Raw genomic sequence first — 18,552 nt, 5'->3', positions numbered from 1 at the left:
TTTATTTTAAGCTCATTACAACAAATCGAAAATGAATTGCTCCAAATGACTTCTTCAGGGGGGCCGTGCAAGCTCTCGCACTCCAGACATTCATTCAGGCCTTCCCCTAGTGTACCACTGAATTGCTCTGATTAGTTTGGAGGATTTTATCCAAAACATTTAGAATGCAAAGCTTGAAGGAGTTTGCTCTAGGCAGATGCACTTTATTATATAACTAAAACGATCATGACACATACAGCCATTTTAATGCATTTCATTCCATACCTAAGTGTCTCCACTACTTCTGCTCAGTTTTACACTGAATTTGTTCGTAAGCTAGTCACACAGTCATTGGAAAGCATTCTAGCGCATTTCTTGTTCCACTGCAGTCACTGAATTTTGAGCAAATGAGTAACCTGTGTTTCTGCAAACTTACTGAGTGCGGTTGACCACTAAAGCTACATTTTTGTTTTCTCCTCCTAGCTTCATCCCACACACACTCAGAGACCTTTATCCTCTCATGGAATTAAAGTGCTTTTACATACCTTACATCCTTGATACTGTTTTTAATCTCAACCTTCAGCTCCTATGTATGTATTCTAATCTGTGCTTTTCAACTGCTGTCCTTTCCTCTACCTAAGCTCTCTGTCTCTGACCTCCACTTGCCACTGCATTTCTGTCATAAAACTTAATATCTCTCACCCTTACTCTGTATCCCATGCCAAATATGTCCAAAGATATGTGCATTCCCGTGCTTTACACCTCACTTAATTTCCTCATTTTACATTTTACCTACACTTTGCTCATCTCTGTACCTGTTCAGCCTGCACATGCAATCAAAAAAGTATGTCCTTAGCTCTGTCCCATGCTCTGTGCACTTTTGCAGGACTTGGAGGACTTTTTTGTATGGTTGTTATGACCAGTCTCCCATCACTCTTATGATTTGCTGAGTCCTAGTCACCGTGCCATGCCTCCAGTGCCAAGATTCCTCTGATTCACTCCAGTCTGTGGAGCAAATCCAATTCCAGGAGGTCAGAACCAATTGTACCTTCACCAACTGATGACATTTCACTTCTGCTAAGGTTCACCAGGTCTGGATACGACAGTTGTCTCTTCCCCCCTTCCACTGGTACCATTTAATCCTATAACATCCCAGCCTCAGAGTGCACCGACTGAATTATCCTCCTTTTCTGTCTCTTGTGGCAGAGAGTCAGGCAGTGGAAACTCTCACATTCTCTGTGTGTATGGAATGGAGTTGGAGTTCCTATGTCTCTATAGGTTCTGAGATGGCCATTACAGCACACTGTGTCCCACATAATGGGCCTGGAAGTTTACACACTTGTTTCCAGCTGTCATATTCAGGGTCATACTCCAGCACATCAGGAGTGCACACTTCCTGTCCGTCCTGCCACTTTCGACCTCCAAACATCAACACACGTCCACCCCCAGTCACTGTCAAGCCGTAGCAGAAGCGGTCATGAAGAAGAGGCTTCAGTCGAGTCCACTGGTCGTGTTCAGGGTCATAGCGTTCAATATCGCAAAACGGTTCGTACATCCCCAGGAAGGCATAGATCTGCTCCTTAATTGTTGCCATTTGGTGGCCAAATCTGGCTATAGACATAGCAGATCGCCTTTCCCAGGCAGCATAGTCAAGGGAGTTAAGGAATAACACTTCCTTGCTACTCTCAGGCTGGCTGCCATGGATGCCACCAGAAATGTAGATCCCTCTGCCAATAGTGGCACAAGCTTGCCCATGTATAGGATGCGGCAAAGACACTCCACTACGCCAGCATCCTGCCCTCATGTCGTATCTCTCCACTGAGGACAGAGCAGGCTCTCCTCTTTGACCTCGTCCTCCTATGACATAAATAATTCCCCCGACCACACAGCAGGAGAACTGTGCCCTCTTTTGCAGCAGTGGCTCCATCTCCTCCCAGCGTTCAAACCGAGGGTCATATCGCCACACCTGATCAGAGACCGTCATCACTGCTGTCTTCTCATTCTCCGCATCCACTTCAACCACCTCCCCTCCTAGCACAAACAGGAAGTTTCCCACCACACAAACACCCTGATACTGGAGCTTCTTTGGCATGGTAATGGACAGTGGACGGAACTTCCTGCTGCGTTCATCGTAACTCTGGATCTGCATCTGGGGCCGATTTGCTTCTGCTCCTCCTCCTACCAGCAATATTCTGTTAGTTGTGGTTCTTACATTTGTGTGGACATTCTGCAGTATTGGCTGAAGGGGACCCTGCATGTGGTAATGCAAGGCTTTCTGCACCAGGCTGTGAATGAAGGGAGTGCGTAATGCTGGATTTAGGGCGCTCAAACAGATCAGCTCTTCAGGAGGCACCAGGCTGAATCGGACACGGCTGAGTAGGGAGTTACTTTCCAGGGCAGATAAAGGGTTGCAGCTCAGCCAATCTAGAGCAAACTGAAGCAACGTTGTCTCCTTCACCCCTGGCATCTCCTCCAATCCCATGACCTCTTGCAAAGATTCAAGATTTAGCTCCAGCAGCCCAGTCCTGTCCCCATAAGCACCAAGCAGCTTGCCCATATTTCTTGCAATGAAACGGTTGGTGGCAACAAGTGCTTCAGAGAGGCCATAACGGGCTGCCACATTGGCAAAAAAGCAGCAGTTGTCCAGAGTTAGGCTGTCTGAGATGTACTCGGTGCAGAGATCCACAGCATGTGTAACCTGCAGGTAGCAGGAAGCTTCCAGGGTGTCCTCCAAGGTGGATGGGGACAGTGAGATCCATGAGGTGTAGATGAAATCCAGCACCTGCTCCAGGCCAGCAGAGGACAGGGCTGATAAACTGATGGTGTGGGCCCCAGACTCCAGAGTGTGCTCCTGGAACATCGACCAGAAGTAGTCGCTGGAGCAGGCTAACAAGGTGCGGTGAGCAGGAAACTGCTTGCCCTCAGCCTCCAAAATAATGTCGCACATCCGCGTTTCCAGCCGCAAGCTCTGGAACCGAGACAGCATTCCATTGCCGTGAGACTTGCTGAGCATCAGAAAGTAACTCATTACTCAGATAGAAGGGAAGAGGGAGAGAAAGTTTCAGAAGATCAATAGAAAAAGGTGCATAGATCAGAGAGAAAAGAGGAAAGAGAAGGATTAGAGAGAGCTTAGAAGGAAAGAGAGGGAGAGAAGAAGGAAGGAAAGCGAGAAAAAGTATAGGACCCCCCTGTTCTTGCAGACTGGTACAGAATGAGCGGGAGAAGGTCACTCTTCAGGAAGGCAGCTGCTGGGATGTGTGGCCGAATGACATGCCAGTGGGAGGGCTAACCATCTCTTTTGCAGCTAGTGGACAGCCCACAAACCCTTCAGCATTACAACCCTGGCAGGGACAGGGCAATCATCCCGTGATCCACCCCTCTGTTTTCCTGGGATAAGCATGTCTGTACTCCCAGTACAGAGGGAGGGGGAACGGACAGACATTTTTGGGCCACGGGGAGGGAAAGCATCCAACTCCCCCTCTGCATCGGCACCCTCAAAACGGTGCCCTTTTTCTCCAGCCTGGTTGGGGGTATCAAGGCTGGAGGGATGAGGGTATTAGTTTGCTGTGATTGCCTGATGTGAACTCAGCCCTCAGTAAATAAATGGGTTAGTCATCACCAGATTCCTGTCTGCCACCACCAGCGCCCATCTCTCTGTCCACACCACCACGCCGACAGGAATAGAAACACGGGGCATATTGAAAGAGGACTTGGCCAGAGAGGGAGGCACAGCGGAAGGGGTGAGATAGGGAGAGTGCAAGTAGCGATAAAGTGCGGATGGGAGAAGAATAGCAGAGTTTGGTGCTCAAACAACCATATGTAAGAAATGGACGGTCAATAATTTATTTAAATGAGTAAACAAAAGTGGGTGTGGTTTATTAAGGGGTAACATTCAGCAGGCCATGTTAAGCAGTCTGTTTATGCTGTACAGATTTCTGTTGATGTGATTTACATTCTATGTGTGTGTATGTATATTTCTGTCCCAGCAAGAATTGCGCGCCAACCTCATGAATTTATCTCATCATCATCCCTGAATAGCGCCTGGCAAAGACAGGACAGGGAAGGGACATGATGGGGGAGTCAGAGCTGATTATGAGAGGGCTGCTAGTGACATTCTCCAACTGCTCCCCCTCACACCCAGCAGCGTAGCCTGTGATCCCCTGGTTCAGACAACTGGGGAGTAACTCCAAACTCTGCCCCAGACCAAAGGATTCAAAATACAACACCTTCACTCGCTAATTGGTAACTGGAGTGTTGTAGACTTCACAACAGTGAAAACAACAGTGAGAAACACAAGCAATAACAAAATGCTTCGAAGGACTGTGCGTGTATGTGTGTGTGTATTGCACTGTTTTTATCTCAGGGAGCTCACTGGAAGGTTGCCAGCATACTATTAGTGCTGCTAAGTCCTGGGCTTATGTTGCAGGAACCTTAAATTATGGTTCAAGTTGTGAATCAGTGCACCATTGGCATTCCATAGGCTGTAACATCTCTTGGCCCTTTTTTACGGGGCCAAGCACCTTGCTCCATGCCTCATTCTCAAGGGTTTATGTAACCGATCTGAGGATATGCCTACTGAGGAAATTCAGGGTTTAAGCCTATGGTTAAGAGGTCTATGTGAATCGGAAATCATGCATTGTCCTTCCGAACCATGACATGTTCTCCAAGTGAAACACAGTACCTGGAAGGGTCTCTGAGGTGGCATAGTTGAGAATCGCGCTGGATGGTGGACGGTGATGTAATCAAAACTCAAGATGTTTCTCAAGTTGGGCAACAGTCATTACATTTTGATCAAAGATTACACAAAGATTTCAGGTTCATTTAAAAAATGACTATTGTTGAAAAAATTTCAGAGCTTTCTTGAAATTATTTTTCAATAAATTATTACATTTGGATCGCATACAAAGCAGTAGGCGACAGATTTTGAGTTAAAATCCATGCGCCATGAATATAAATGTCATACTTTTTCGTATATCCTGACCACACACACAAGAACAGTGTGCATGCGAATTCAGATCACTAAGACTTACTACTGATATGTTCCATCAGTAACGATAGAGGCTGCCTGAAGTCTTATTCATGTTTGCTTGCTCAAAATGATAGTTTGGAACAAACAAAATAAATATCTTCTTAGTATTTCTGTAGTTCAACAGCAGTAAAAGTTGTTCTGTGCAACTGTGAGGGATCATAATTTTGTCCCTACTTTTATGAAAATCTGTCTAGAGCAGGCTGTTTTCTTTTGACTGTCTGGTATCTGTTACTGCTAAACGGGTGTTGTGTACTTTTATGGAATCTAACAGGGGTTATGTGTCCATCTCTGCTGTTGAGTCAGATCTGAAGGGCTATCTAAAAATAATTATGTCCACTCACTATGGTAAACTGTGTTGATGTACACTCTGTAGACTGTAACCCTGTGGTAAAAAGGTTCTCTCTGATTAGGACGAGGAGATACGCACTTCAGTTTTACTGTAGAGAGTGAGAGGTGTTTATTTATTGTTGGAAATAGATGATGGGGTCTAAGAAGATGCTCTGGTATTCAGTTTGTTGATAGATAGGCTATCTGTTCCTGCACTGCATGGTGGGTAGCGAGAGTATTATGAAGGCTTTGTTGATTATCAGGCCAGCTGCTCTTGCTCTCTGGTTGGGGACTCTGTCAGAGTCTCTAATCTGTACGCATTCCTATCTAGAGTTGTGGTGAATGTGACATTCCTTTTTGAATCCTGCTGGATTGACAGATCTCAGGACATGTTCCACTCTAAACTTGCACTAAACCCCTACACCCCTGCTCATCTTCTTACTGCGAACCAGTTCAACACTCTCCACTTTCTGAGCCCCTCAGCATTATTTTAACCACAGGACTGTATGGCGCTTCTTTCATCTATTGTTTAAGTTCAGGCTGTTGTTGCTCCCAGTGGCATCAGGTTTGATATGGCTTCAGCTAACGAGCCTTTCATTATATAAAAACCTTCAGTCTGATGGACAGAACCAAGCGCTACATGCAGAAAAAGCCATGTTTGGCAAGCATGTAGTTTGGATTGCAAGTATTCCAGCTAGTTCACCAGCTAATTTAGCTGAAGTTTTAGTAAGATGGTAAGATAGATCTTTAGTAAGATCACATTCCTTTAGAACTACAGCTGGATTGACTATTACGCTAGCTAGCTAGCTAGCATAGTTGCTATACAAACTGCTGACTAGCGAACTGTCTCACATTGTTTTGCCATTTTCCACATACTGCATGTAGCACTTCAGTTCTGTCCTTAAGACTGAAGGTTCTTCTGTACTGGAAGACTTGTTTGCAGTTGGGGTTCCTTTTGTATAATGCAAAGCCTGCAACTAGAAACAAGATTAAACTAAAACTCTCTATTAAAGACTGGCGACTAGCCTCGCACTTGCACCCCTCTCTGGGGAGACAGAGTTGGACTCTCCCTGGCTCCGCCCACTCTGCTCCTCTCCCACACACCAGTAGCTCCAAGGATATTAAGACTGCTACAAAAACCCGTGTTTTCATTGCGAGTTTGCGAAGTCTCTGTGTACTTTACCTGAGCTCTGAGCCTGTTTCTTGTGCTTGGTTTTCTCTGGTTTTGACCCTTGCTTTTCTCTCTGATTTGGAGTATAGATCTGCATCCTTTCCTGCCCGCCTATATGTTGACCCCTGCCTGCTTTGACAAAGAGTATTAGAAAGTCCTTAATAAACTCACTTTGCACTTGCAACCTGCCTCAGCCCCTACGTTACACCCAGTGACTTAAGACTCGAGTGGACTTCGAACGTCTCTGCTACAGCAAAAACACTGGCAGGAAACAAAGTGACAAAATGTGATAGATGTGGTCAGCGTAAAGTGCAATAGATATCTGGGAGTCCATATCTCTGTTGGTGGTGTGCCTAAGGCTGAGATTAGGCCCTGCTGACAAGGCTAAATTAGTTAACCAGTAACAGAAGCTTATACCACACCAAATAACATTGTGCTAGCTGCATTTCTTATTCATCAAAAACTTACCTCAAACAAAACTTATCTTGAAGCACTTGCTTATGTGGCTTCTGATGCTGTATAACAAACTGTTGTCTATAGAAATATATATAAAAAAACAGACAAAATCCAGGCGTCTAGAGGACTGCTACTGTTTTTAGCTATGTGACATATTGTTCCAGCTTTTGCAGCTCCAGTGCAAAACTAATGAAGCAAACCTCAGGCACTTTAAAACACCACCTCTTCTCTCTACTTTTCATCTACTCTTTCTGATCTCCCACTGCCTTTAAAGTACATCATTTCATGTTTTAATTTGTTGTTGTCCTTTCCAGTTCAAGTAGTGCACCTGTAATAATTCATAGACACGAAGTAGCAGACTTTCTCACAAATATGGTTGTAGGCTGAGATTATATGCAAGGCAAATACTGCCCTTGATAGTCCAGAGATACAGACACTGACTATCAGCACCTTTAACCATGTCACCATAACCATAACGTCTCCCTGGTGAAACTTTGGTGATGCCATTTAAAATCATTAAAATCTGCTGCCGTAGAAGTCGAAATGCCTGCAGGTTCATGTTTATGGCATATTAAAATGGATCAGCATGTGCATTTGGAGCTTTGTGCGCTACCATATCACTATATAAAGGTGGGAAAACAGCAAGTGTCATGCTGCCTTTGTTGTTGGATTCACTGCGATCGTATCTGAGGGAGCGTGTGAACACACTTGGAACATTCACGTCGCTATGCTAACGATTACTACTGATTTCATCAAAAGGCCACCACACACTGGATGCACAGCTTTGTGTAGCAGATAGCACAAAGCGCAGCTATGCCACATAGAATGCGTCACAGTGATGGCGCTGCTAACCATCCTCATTTTAATTTTACAATCTACAAGTATAGCATAATAAAGCAATAAGCCTTGAGAGCCTTCGCTTCACATCGTGTCTAATAACACCCTTCCCTGTGATAAAATCACAAAACCAGCCTAGTAACGTTAGCTGAGGTAACAGGTGATTAGCATTTGTCTGTTCATCTTAAATACTTTGGGTTAACTGGCTTTCTCTATGTATGAGGGTCTCATTTTGGCTTTAATTCAATGCAGTGATGAGTGAATCCTGAGCAGCGCACAGTGGTGCTTATATATATTGAGTAGTGTTGGAAATTAAATGTCAGCAGCTGTGTGTGACGTGACGTGCATTGCATTTCAAGTGTTTACTTGTTTATAAAGGTTATTTATAACACAGAAATCAAAATCTACAGATGTTTGGTATGGCGTCCAATCCAATTCAAAATTCACAAGCAAAACTGAGGAAACTACATTCGTGTGTGAAGACAACTACAACTACGAGGAAAATTAGCCCCACACTTGACTGTTCTTTCTGCTCGCTATTGAGTTTCTGCTCGCACAAGAGTTTAATTAATTTTTGACAGCTGTGGGCGGATCCCATCATATGATTGGTTATTACTGATTTCTGTAACTGTGCTGTGATTGGCTGGCTGTCAGTGGTCGGTAGAGCTTTTGCTGCATACGGGAACAGGACTTTCACTGTAGAAGACGACCTTCAGAGCACACCAGTACAATGGCATTTGTGGAAACGCTGCCTGTAATTAGTGAATTCTGTCTTTGTGAATGTTCAGTAATCTTGATTCGCATGCCCGAGTGTGGTGTCCTCACGCGAGTAGTTCTCGTGCGCGAGGGGTTTTGCTCATTTCCGAATTTTTTTTTTGGATTTGATGCCATAGTTTGTGCTCCTTTGTGTAGGACAGGCTTAAAAAAAAACCTTCAATCAAGTTAGTAGTGTATAATATTTTATTAATGACCAAGGTTTGAATGATCCCTCATACGTGGTGTCTTGTAGGCCTAGCTTTAACCTTCAATCTAGACTAACTCAAACTCTGGTCTAAGGAAGAACGCAAGAATCTCAAATAAGGACACTTTCACACGCCATGCTGCTGCGGCTCATCTCTGCCTTCGCTGTGCAAGAAGAGGGATTTTAAATCATTCACCAATTCTTCACAAATGTCATATTTAAGAGCGAATAAAATGGTAGCAAAGTGTTTGAAAGCCAGTCCTGTTTGCTCAAAGAAGCAAGCGATCGCTTCACCCTCCTACACTGAGCATGAGAAATGATTTTATTACGCGTCAGCCCACACTCTCTCAATGCAGCACGCAGAACAAAGACAGAGAAAGGCGACAAAATGGAGTGATTTAAGGAAAAAGCCATGAAGCAGAGAAGGAAAAGAAAAAACACATCGCCTCACATTTGTTCAGGATGAAAATGGTGAGACAAGATCATCAGCGCAGACCCATCATCATGCTACTGTGCAATTCAGTATGCTTGCATAAACAGCTGTGATTCAGCATCTATGAAAGGAATTCAAATATGTGACTCCACACACGACAGCAATGAGACGCATTTCTGCTGTGAAAATCAGACTCTGAGAGGAAACGTAATGGAGAACAGGTTACAGGTTTCATTAGGCGTCTTGAGGATAACCTACATCAGACAGAGATCAAAGCCTGGTCTAAGGCCTAACTGCTCACTCGCCATCAGTCCGTGTACAGTCACAATCTGTCGCTTGGTTAAGGTCCGCCGTGTGTGTTCTGTGGATTTTCACTGTAAAGCTGGAGCCAGTTGGACAGTTTTTTGCAGGATTACACTGCTTGCATTGTCTGGTGGGCCTCTCGGTTGCAGTAGTTGGAGATTTTGGAGTTGAAGTTTGTAGAGTCCAGGTTTGCAGTACTTATGGTTGAACCTTAGTTGATGGAGATTATAGAGAACTGGAAACTGAACGGGTAGAGCTGGTAGAGCTGGATCCTTCCTGTTCATAAAAAACGAGAGGTCATCGGTTAAAAAGGGGACATTTCATTCATTATTTGGGTTCAGTACAGTTCTCTGTGTACGTCTAGACCACAATAAACAATAAGATAAACCTGTGTTTCCCATAGAAATGTTTAGTTAGTGGTCAGAACTGGTTGTTCACAGCGCAGTCACACAGATAGTCACAACATTTGGTAATTTTCTGCAAATTTTAGTGACCAATTTCTATTTATTTGCTGAATTTTATTTTGGAAAAAAATATAAATTAGAAAATGTGCTATAACTTCTGCACAGACCACACTGTGTTTTATTTTTCCCCCAGTATGTTAAACTCCGCAAATAAACAGTAATTGTGTGATCTGTAGATCATATGACTGTATATGATGCAGTGGAGGATGTGCAAACATGCAGGAGACATTGAAGTGCAGTTTAATTAAACATTACACACTTACAATCATTCACCCTCCCATAGAATGCATTATAAATTATTTGACCTCATATACGTCCCTCTGTGTCCCCCACACTCAATGGTTTTTTTAGCTCCAGTGCTCCAGATGGACAGAGTGGGTCAAAGGCCACATGTGTGTGTGTGTGTGTTTGTGTGTGTTTTTCTGAGTGTTGGCAAGCTCTGGGCAGTCATGCCGGGGCAGTCACACTACATACGGACTCTCAATGCCCCACCAAGCCCGACTCTGTCACTGATATTAATAGACTCTGATTCACACTTCACCCCCTTTAGCACATGCACTGCTCTCCTCACCTTCAGACTCACAGCACTGAGCAGTTAGAGCTGCTGACACCATGTGGACAGCTGTGAACACAGCATGCAGCAGCTTCAGTGCTATGACACACTTACTAAATGGGTCGTCCTTTATCCTGACCTTGATCTCTGTGACTGTATACATTACTCTGCAACTGATAATTCCAGAAAAGACTACCGCTGGCCTTTATCTGATCATACATATAATAAATAAAATAAATAATAATAATAATAATAATAATAATAATAACTGCATCATTATTATTATTGTTATTATTATTATTATTATACTAATATATAATAAATAAATATTTTATTTATATATATTATTAGTTATAATAAATATTACCATGAAAATAAATAAAATAAATAGCCCTGCGATGGACTGGCGACCTGTCCAGGGCGTATCCTGCCTTCCGCCCAATGACAGCTGAGATAGGCTCCAGCACCCCACCGCGACCCAGAAGGATAAGCAGTTTAGATGATGTATGTATGTATGTATGTATGTATGAAAATAAATAAGTACTTCAAAATGTTCAAGTATTCAAGCAAAAAGCTACTGCAGTTAGAATAGAAATTGCCTTTATCATCATCAGATAAGTATAATAAATGATTATAATTATACTATTGTGTTAACAATAGTAACAAAATATTATTTATAATTATATATGGTATACTATTATAATAATAATTCATTATCATTATAATTAATGACATACATAATAAACAGGAACTACTTCAAAAAGTACTCATTTAGAGTACAAATGGCCTTTAACATCTGTTAATAAGTATTATAAATAATTAGAGTAATATTGTTATTGTTAACAACAATAGTAATAATAAAAATAATGCTAATGCTATTATTGGTAGAAGTATTCTTATTGTTTTTATTGCTATTATTTTAATTATATTATGATGCTAGAATAATACATTAGAATTTTAAACAAAAAGGTAATGATAATAGTAATACAAAGTAAAAGACCTTTTTATTAAACACAGAAGTACAGTAAAGATATCTTGATACAATTTAATATTATTATTATTACTATTACATTTAGAAGATGATATCATTACAATAACACATTATAAAAACAATAACAAACACCAAATAATTAGTAATAAAATTTAACTTTCAAATTGTTGTCGAGTGAAGAAACTCAAAAGCTACTTTATATTTCCTTTTCTGTCTCTTTTACACTTATATTATTATATTAGATATTAATTCTCCACAGATTTAAGAGAATATGTTTATTTCAGTGTTTAATATGTTAGAACTGCTCGAATACAGTACAAAATAAAAGCTGACTCTGCAGAAGGGTTTACTCACAGAAGTGTGTGATGTATGTACTGTGAGTGAGATGGACAGCGATGGACACAAACCTGTGTGTGTCTAATCTTTGGTGACCCATCTGAGTTCGCTCTTCACGTTCTGGATCTCAGAGAGGTTGACGGCTGGGCCGGGCAGTTTCACAGCGCCGGGCAGGTGCTTCTTTTCTTCTGGGGTCATCGGCGCTGGTGGCTGAGGGGTCAAAGGGTCATCAACATTTATAACACTGTGCCATTTTGGCCTATTATAAACAACTGGCCAAAGATAGATCTGTGCAGCATAAACACGACCCTTCAAAAGTTCAGAAACACTTATCATATTAATAACTGCTGTTATTTTATTCCATCTTAAATTATAGTGTCGACTGAAACAGTATAATATAGAGAACAGAAGGTATTGTTTGATGTTTTATTCAATACAACAAGAAGATATTAAATGATAAATGATATTCCACAGTTTTCTGTGTATAGTCATTTTGTTATCTGCCTCAAGATGTTGTACACTCTTTAAAAAGATGGTTCTTCAAGGGTTCTTTAGCAAAGAAAGTGGTCCCATATAGAACCATAAACACTCAGAGAACCCTTTGCAAAATTAAAGGGTTCTTTGCATCATGAAAGTGTTCTTCAGATTGATGGAGAATGTGCTGTAGAAGCTTCTATATATAACCTTTTTGAAAGCTTGTAACAATAGCAGAACCCTTTTTTTGGTGCTATATAGAACCATCTACAGCACATTCTCCATCAGTCTGAAGAACCCTTTCACCATGCAAAGAACCCTTCAACACAAAAATCTGATTACATTAACTTCTCTTACAAGTTAAGAATGTTTGTCCTTCTCCTGTAAAGTAACCATTTTGAAGATAGCGATGATATCAATCCTGAGAAAAATGAAACAATGTAATTATAGACAGACTTGTGCAAAAATTAGTCACCCCTGATCAAATTATGTTGATTTTCTAAAAGAAAAATAAATTACACATCCTCTACAGAGAGATTTCATTTCATAAATACTTTTTTAATGTGCTGAATTTAGCATGTTGAGAAAAAAATAAAACGTATGCAAGAATTATGGCACATTTTATAATTGTTTTCTTTTTTCAAATAAATTCTACAAATACATAGAATTGTGCACAAAAATTTGTACAAATTCTCATATTTCAGTTTGTTCACTGTAGAGGATGTGTTAATGTATTTACCCTTAGAAAATCAACTAAACATGTATTGTGATGTGAGATTTTTTGCCACACCCAATACGTTCGATTATAACATTTTATGCCAAATTTCTGCAACAGAGTTTAGTTTATATTATTGAAAATATTTTTTCCAACTTTTAAAAGGTGATTTTAAACAGTGGTGTATATTTCATGTGAGTCGTATATCTGTGTGTGGTGTGTGTGTGTGTATGTCTGTGTGTTGGATGGGATCATGTTTCTCAGACACTGACCTCCTCTGCGTCCACTGTCTCCTCTCTCCTCTTCACAGGATGCCCCGCCCCCGGACGCAAAGCTCCCATCGGAATATTGAGGTTGGCCTTTAAGACAGACATGGGCAAGAGCCAGTGAGACGGTCTTCACCACTACAGCACATCATACTGAGATCAAGCTTAAACTAACATCACAGAACCACCCGTGAACTCTACAGCCACCACCGCTAACTGGCTACATCTAGGATGTTAGGCAGAGAGTGCAGGAGGCTAGCCTCAGCGTTAACGGCTGCCTGCAGTGCCACTCATTGGGAACCCTTGGAAAAATCCCTCAGCTCCACACACTGGCCTTTCTCTTCCTGCTGGACATCAGGACGTTCTACAAAGAGCAAAGTGCTTCTATGAAAATGAGCAGTTGGATGAACAGATAAGACTGTGAGCGTCAGGCTTTTTATCTCTAGTTAGGGGGCCTAAAATAGGCTGCTTGTCTTAGCCTAATTTGTATGAAAACAGCAAACATACAGCATCTAACAGAGAGGAAATACACTGTACGTCCAAAAGTATTCAGACACCCCTTTTACATAGTGAATTTAGCTACTTTAGGTTCACCCATTGCTGACAGGTGTTCATAGAAAAGCATTGCCAATGGAGGGGGATGTCTTGGAGCTGCTGCACATGTGCCAGAGGTCACCATGCCTAATGCCAAGTGTCAGCTAGAAGGGTATAAAGCCCCCCAGCACTGAGCTGCAGAGCAGTGGAACTGTGTACACCGGAGTGATGGAGCTCCATCCAATACCTTTGGGATGAGTTGAAGTGATCCAGAACTGACCATCCAACATCAGTACCTGACCTCACTAATGCTCAATCAGATCCTCACCGCAATGTTCGAACATCTAGAGTAAAGCCTTCTCAGTAGAATAGACCCTGTTACTGCAGCAAAGAGATACAAATTCCCTGTAATATCTTAATAGTAATGTAATAGAAGATACGTTAGATGAGCAGGTGTCTACAAACTTTTGGACACACAGTGTTTGGTGAAGGCATTCAGTCTGAGCAGAAATAGCATTATTTTCAGGTTTGTTATACAACGTCCTGTCCATTTTGTTTGATGACCTCACTGTCATAAGAAAACCTTATATCTCTGAAAACAGTAACTTGTACATAGTCTTTGTTACCACAACATAAAACACTACTGCAAGTAATTACCACACAGTTTATAAGGGAAAAATATTCTTAACATCTGTTCATGTAACTTCTATTTGAAGTTTGTAACAGACATTAACATACATTTTATCTGGTAGCTTATTTATAGTGACACTTTCACTAAAGAGCCAGCTAAAGAGTTGACAGAAACCTGGTTAGATTGCTGCTCGTATTCGCAGTAATGTATTTATAACCTCTAGAAGGCCTAGAGCAGGAATCGGCAACATGCTGCTCTTTCACTGCCCTGTTGCGGCTCCACAGCAGAACTAGATTTGTAGGTAAAAATAAAATAATCCACCTTTGCAGTAAAATAAAGCTCTGCTGATCGTTCAACACAGTTTAACGATAAATGGTCTTAATGTAGAACTGCTAATTCACCAAGGTTTAACCCTATAGACTGGCACAGAGACTGCTGGTCACATAGTACCCCAGACAACAGTCTTGCCTAGCTAGTAGCTAACAAAAAGGCAAAGAGAGCGATTTAAGACGAACATTAATAATTCAGAGACAAATGTACTTATTTGCATTTATAATCACTCCAGTTGGTTTCCTGATCTGTTTAATCTGCAACGAGAAACTGTCAAACACTAAAAGGTCCTGGAGCTGAAGTCAGCTTTTCATTCGCAAGCTTCTTGCTCAAATTATTCCGTTTCATCTTAAATGGTGCAGCAGGACATTCTGGTGCCTCTGGTTCCATTTAAGGTGGAACGGAAAAATTTGAACAAGAAGCTGATAAATGAGAGGCGACTTCAGCCTTGCAAAAAGTCGAACACTGAGAGACATTTTACAAGCAACTATTTCACTTTCTATTCTAGTTGCCTGCTGGAGATGCGAGAAAAGTGGCTATAGCTGAGCTAAAGCTTAAAGCAAAGTAAGTCTGCTATTTCGTTTATATTATATTTTAGCCTTTACTAGTACATCAGCACATACTGAGACATATTTACAGCAAAGATGGTAAAATGGACATAAAATGTTGTGGCTCCCAAGGTGGTTTGATTTTTGTTGAAAGGACAAAATGTCTCTTCTTAACATTTGGGTTCCCAACCCCTGGTCTATTGTGACATTTTTCTCATGAAATCGATCCCACATCATCGTATATCAAAACATAACTCCATTGTTAGTTCCTAACTATGCTGAGGGTTAATTTGATATATAAGGCCTTAAGTTCAGCTCCTGAAGTCCTAACCAGTGGAGGCTCTCGTCTGGCTGGATCTTCCTAGACACCACTAGAATTTTCCACTAGCCAATTCAAGATTTCAACTCTTTTTGGTTTCAAATGAAGCTCAACAATGTAATGAGCAGTCATACAGTACATACCGAGTTTAGATGCAATAAGCATGATTAAATAAAAATAGACTAAAATTTACAGATTACAGCATTTTTTTGTTACTAGGAAATGTCTTTTTAAAAGCCATATATTCCCCACTGGCGAATTGTTTACACAATGAGTGCATCTACATGCTCACAATAATCTGCAGAAAATCAGATTTTGTCAGTAATCTGATCAATGTGTTTACATGTACTTGAGTAATCAGATAATGGGAAAACTCCAGGTCTACATGAGTCAGACAGTAATCAGATTTCTGCAATCAGCCAATAAACTCATAGAAAAAGACGTGACGTAAACGTAATGTAATCTGAGTAAGAGTTTACATGCACTGAGAAATCCAATTACTGAGCTAAAATCCAACCTTTCTTAATCAGATTTCTAGACCTTACTCTCTAAGACACAATTTGAATAATGAGATAACTGCAGAAATCTGAGTATGATCAGATTATTGAGTGCCTTGTAAAAGCCAACTGGCGTGGATTTATGAGGTTTTCTTATGATAGCAACGATAACATATTTCTGTCCAGTATATTATCTTTGTCACTGGTTTTATTCTTTCCAGCAAACGTTTTGCCTGGACATTTTTATTTTCCTTCACATTTAACCCTTAGAAATCACAGTTTTGCTAGCCGGTGAAATTTGATTTTCATAACTTCTTTGCTCGTAGCTCATTGAAACAAGCAGAGAAATTTTGTTGAAAATGCAGATTCTAAACTTTCAGTCTGCAACGCTTTAGAGTTTGAAACCAGAGCAGAAGAGGATATTTTATGATGTATGCCTTGTTTTTCAGAAAGAAAAAGCTTCCTTTACCACTTGTTCATTGCTGGATGTCAAAACAAATGCACAAAAAATGTTGATACAGAATGTTAATCAAATGTAAATTAATGAACTGCTTAACATACTGTGGAATTCAATATGTACTTACATAATTATATTTGCATAGCATAACAAAACAAAGCAAAACCTCAGCTAAGGGTTAAATGTGTTATGGTGTTAATACTCCAGGTCCCCAGCCTGTTGCTTTGTGCTGCTGTAGGACTGGCTTTCACAGCCTCACCTTCACTCACAGTAACGACAGCAAACCTGGTCCGGGCTCACAGGCCTCTCCGCCTGCTGTACTTTAGTGACCATACACTCTTCTTCTCTGCATGCATGGCCAGTTTTTCTCTCTGTCCGTGCCCCTGGATCGGACCATATCTACAGCGCGTGGTGGGCTTTTTATAGATTATTCTGTATATGGAGAGTTTTTATGGACAGAAAAGGTGTCTATTTTCAGCTGCGGTGTCTAATGTTTGTATGTGAGCTGTTCTCTCTGTGCTGTGGTGAAATGTAGTCACAACACAAGCTCCATTACTCTGACCCTTTATTACCTCTCTCTCCCTCTCTCTCTCTCTCTCCCCCCCCACTCTTTCTTCTCTCACATTCTGCCTCCCTTTATTTCTCTCTTCCTCTCTTTATTTCTCCTCTCTCTACCCCTTTTTTCTTCTCTCTCTACCTCTGTCTTTTTCGCTCTCTACCTCTTCTCTCTACTGCTCCTTCTTTCTTTTCTCACTTTTTCTCTGTCTACCTCCCTTTCTTACTTCTCTTTACCTGCCTTTCTTTCTTCTCTCTCTCTACCTCTGTCTATTCTCTCTACCTTTCTTTTTTCTTTCTTCTGTCTCTGCCTCTCTTCTCTTTTTCTCTCTCTACCTCTTTCTTCCTTTTTCTCTTCCCCTTTATTTTCTCTTTACCTCTTTTTCTCGTCTCTCTCTACCTGTCTTTTCTCTCTACCTCTTTGTCTTTTTCACTCTCTACCTTTCTTCTCTCTACTGCTCCTTCTTTCTTTTCTCACTTTCTCTCTGTCTACCTCCCTTTCTTACTTGTCTCTTTACCTGCCTTTCTTCTCTCTCTAGCTTTATTTCTACTTTTTCTATACATTGCTTTTTGTTTTCTCTCTTCCTCCCTTTTTTCTTTCTCTCTACATCCCTCTCTTATTTTTCTCAACCTCCCTTTCCTATTTGTCTCTCTACCTCCTTTTCTTTTTTTCTCCTTCCTCACTCTCCACCTCTTTCTTCTCTCTCTCTATCCTCCTTTCTTTCTTGTCTCTTTACCTTCCATTTTCTTCTCTCTACCTTCTTTATTTCTCTTTCTCTCCTTCTTTCTCCTCTCTCTCTACCCCTTTCTTTCTTCACTTTCTCTACCTTTTTCTGTCTCTACCTCTTTCTTACTTCTCTCTCTTTCTACTCCATCTCACTTCTCTTTCTCTCTTTCTCCTTCTCCCTCACTCCTCCTCTTTTTGCGTCCTGTTTTTCTCTCAGCCATGCTCGGTCAGTGTGGTGGGCAGCAGTGAGTCAGCGCTCAGAGGAACTGTAACTAAAACGTGTGAGTGTTTATTTTTATATGCGGTGTGTTTATCAGGATGTTTGAGGCAGAGAGAAGATTTACAGTTAGATTATGCATATAAAGTACAGACGCAGAAGCATGGGCACCATTCTGTATGTGTTTTCTGTACATCATTGGGCTTGATGTGAATTGTGAAACACTACTGTAATGCCTTGTGCATTTGAAACGTGTTTTTACGGTAGTAACTCAATGTTCAGAATGGAAGTTTCTTTCTGAATAAATTATGAAAATGTTTATGCGTTTTTGGGTTTCTTTAGTGAGCAAAGCATCAAAAAGACTATCATCAGGAAGGACGCAGCCTGCTGTATATTAATGTAATGTCTCAAATATTGTGACGATTCATTGAGTAAAAGACCA

General features: G+C 41.1%; 2 protein-coding genes across 4 annotated transcripts in view; both read right to left on the bottom strand.

Moving 5' to 3' along the window:
* Positions 1–1,221: 1,221 nt before the first annotated feature.
* LOC118798826 (kelch-like protein 34) lies at positions 1,222–3,445 on the bottom strand. Its single transcript, XM_036558394.1, has one exon. It carries the CDS (start codon positions 3,005–3,007, stop codon positions 1,244–1,246), a length of 1,764 nt encoding a protein of 587 aa, XP_036414287.1. The 5' UTR covers positions 3,008–3,445; the 3' UTR covers positions 1,222–1,243.
* A 5,296-nt stretch (positions 3,446–8,741) lies between these two features.
* Positions 8,742–18,552, bottom strand: part of smpx (small muscle protein X-linked) — a 32,692-nt gene continuing 22,881 nt past the window's right edge. For all 3 annotated transcript variants that reach the window (XM_036558178.1, XM_036558177.1, XM_036558179.1), the window contains 3 exons: positions 13,302–13,388; positions 11,912–12,050; positions 8,742–9,772 (listed from right to left, as the gene is read on the bottom strand). In XM_036558178.1, coding sequence (XP_036414071.1) covers positions 11,922–12,050; positions 13,302–13,388 — 216 coding nt within the window. In that variant the 3' untranslated portion in view covers positions 8,742–9,772; positions 11,912–11,921. The remainder of the gene's footprint in view (positions 9,773–11,911; positions 12,051–13,301; positions 13,389–18,552) is intronic.

This window comes from Colossoma macropomum, unplaced genomic scaffold, assembly GCF_904425465.1.
Source record: "Colossoma macropomum unplaced genomic scaffold, Colossoma_macropomum, whole genome shotgun sequence".
Lineage (NCBI taxonomy): Eukaryota > Metazoa > Chordata > Actinopteri > Characiformes > Serrasalmidae > Colossoma > Colossoma macropomum.
The sequence above is the reverse complement of the archived record's forward strand: the minus strand, read 5'-3'. Positions and strand labels throughout refer to the sequence as shown.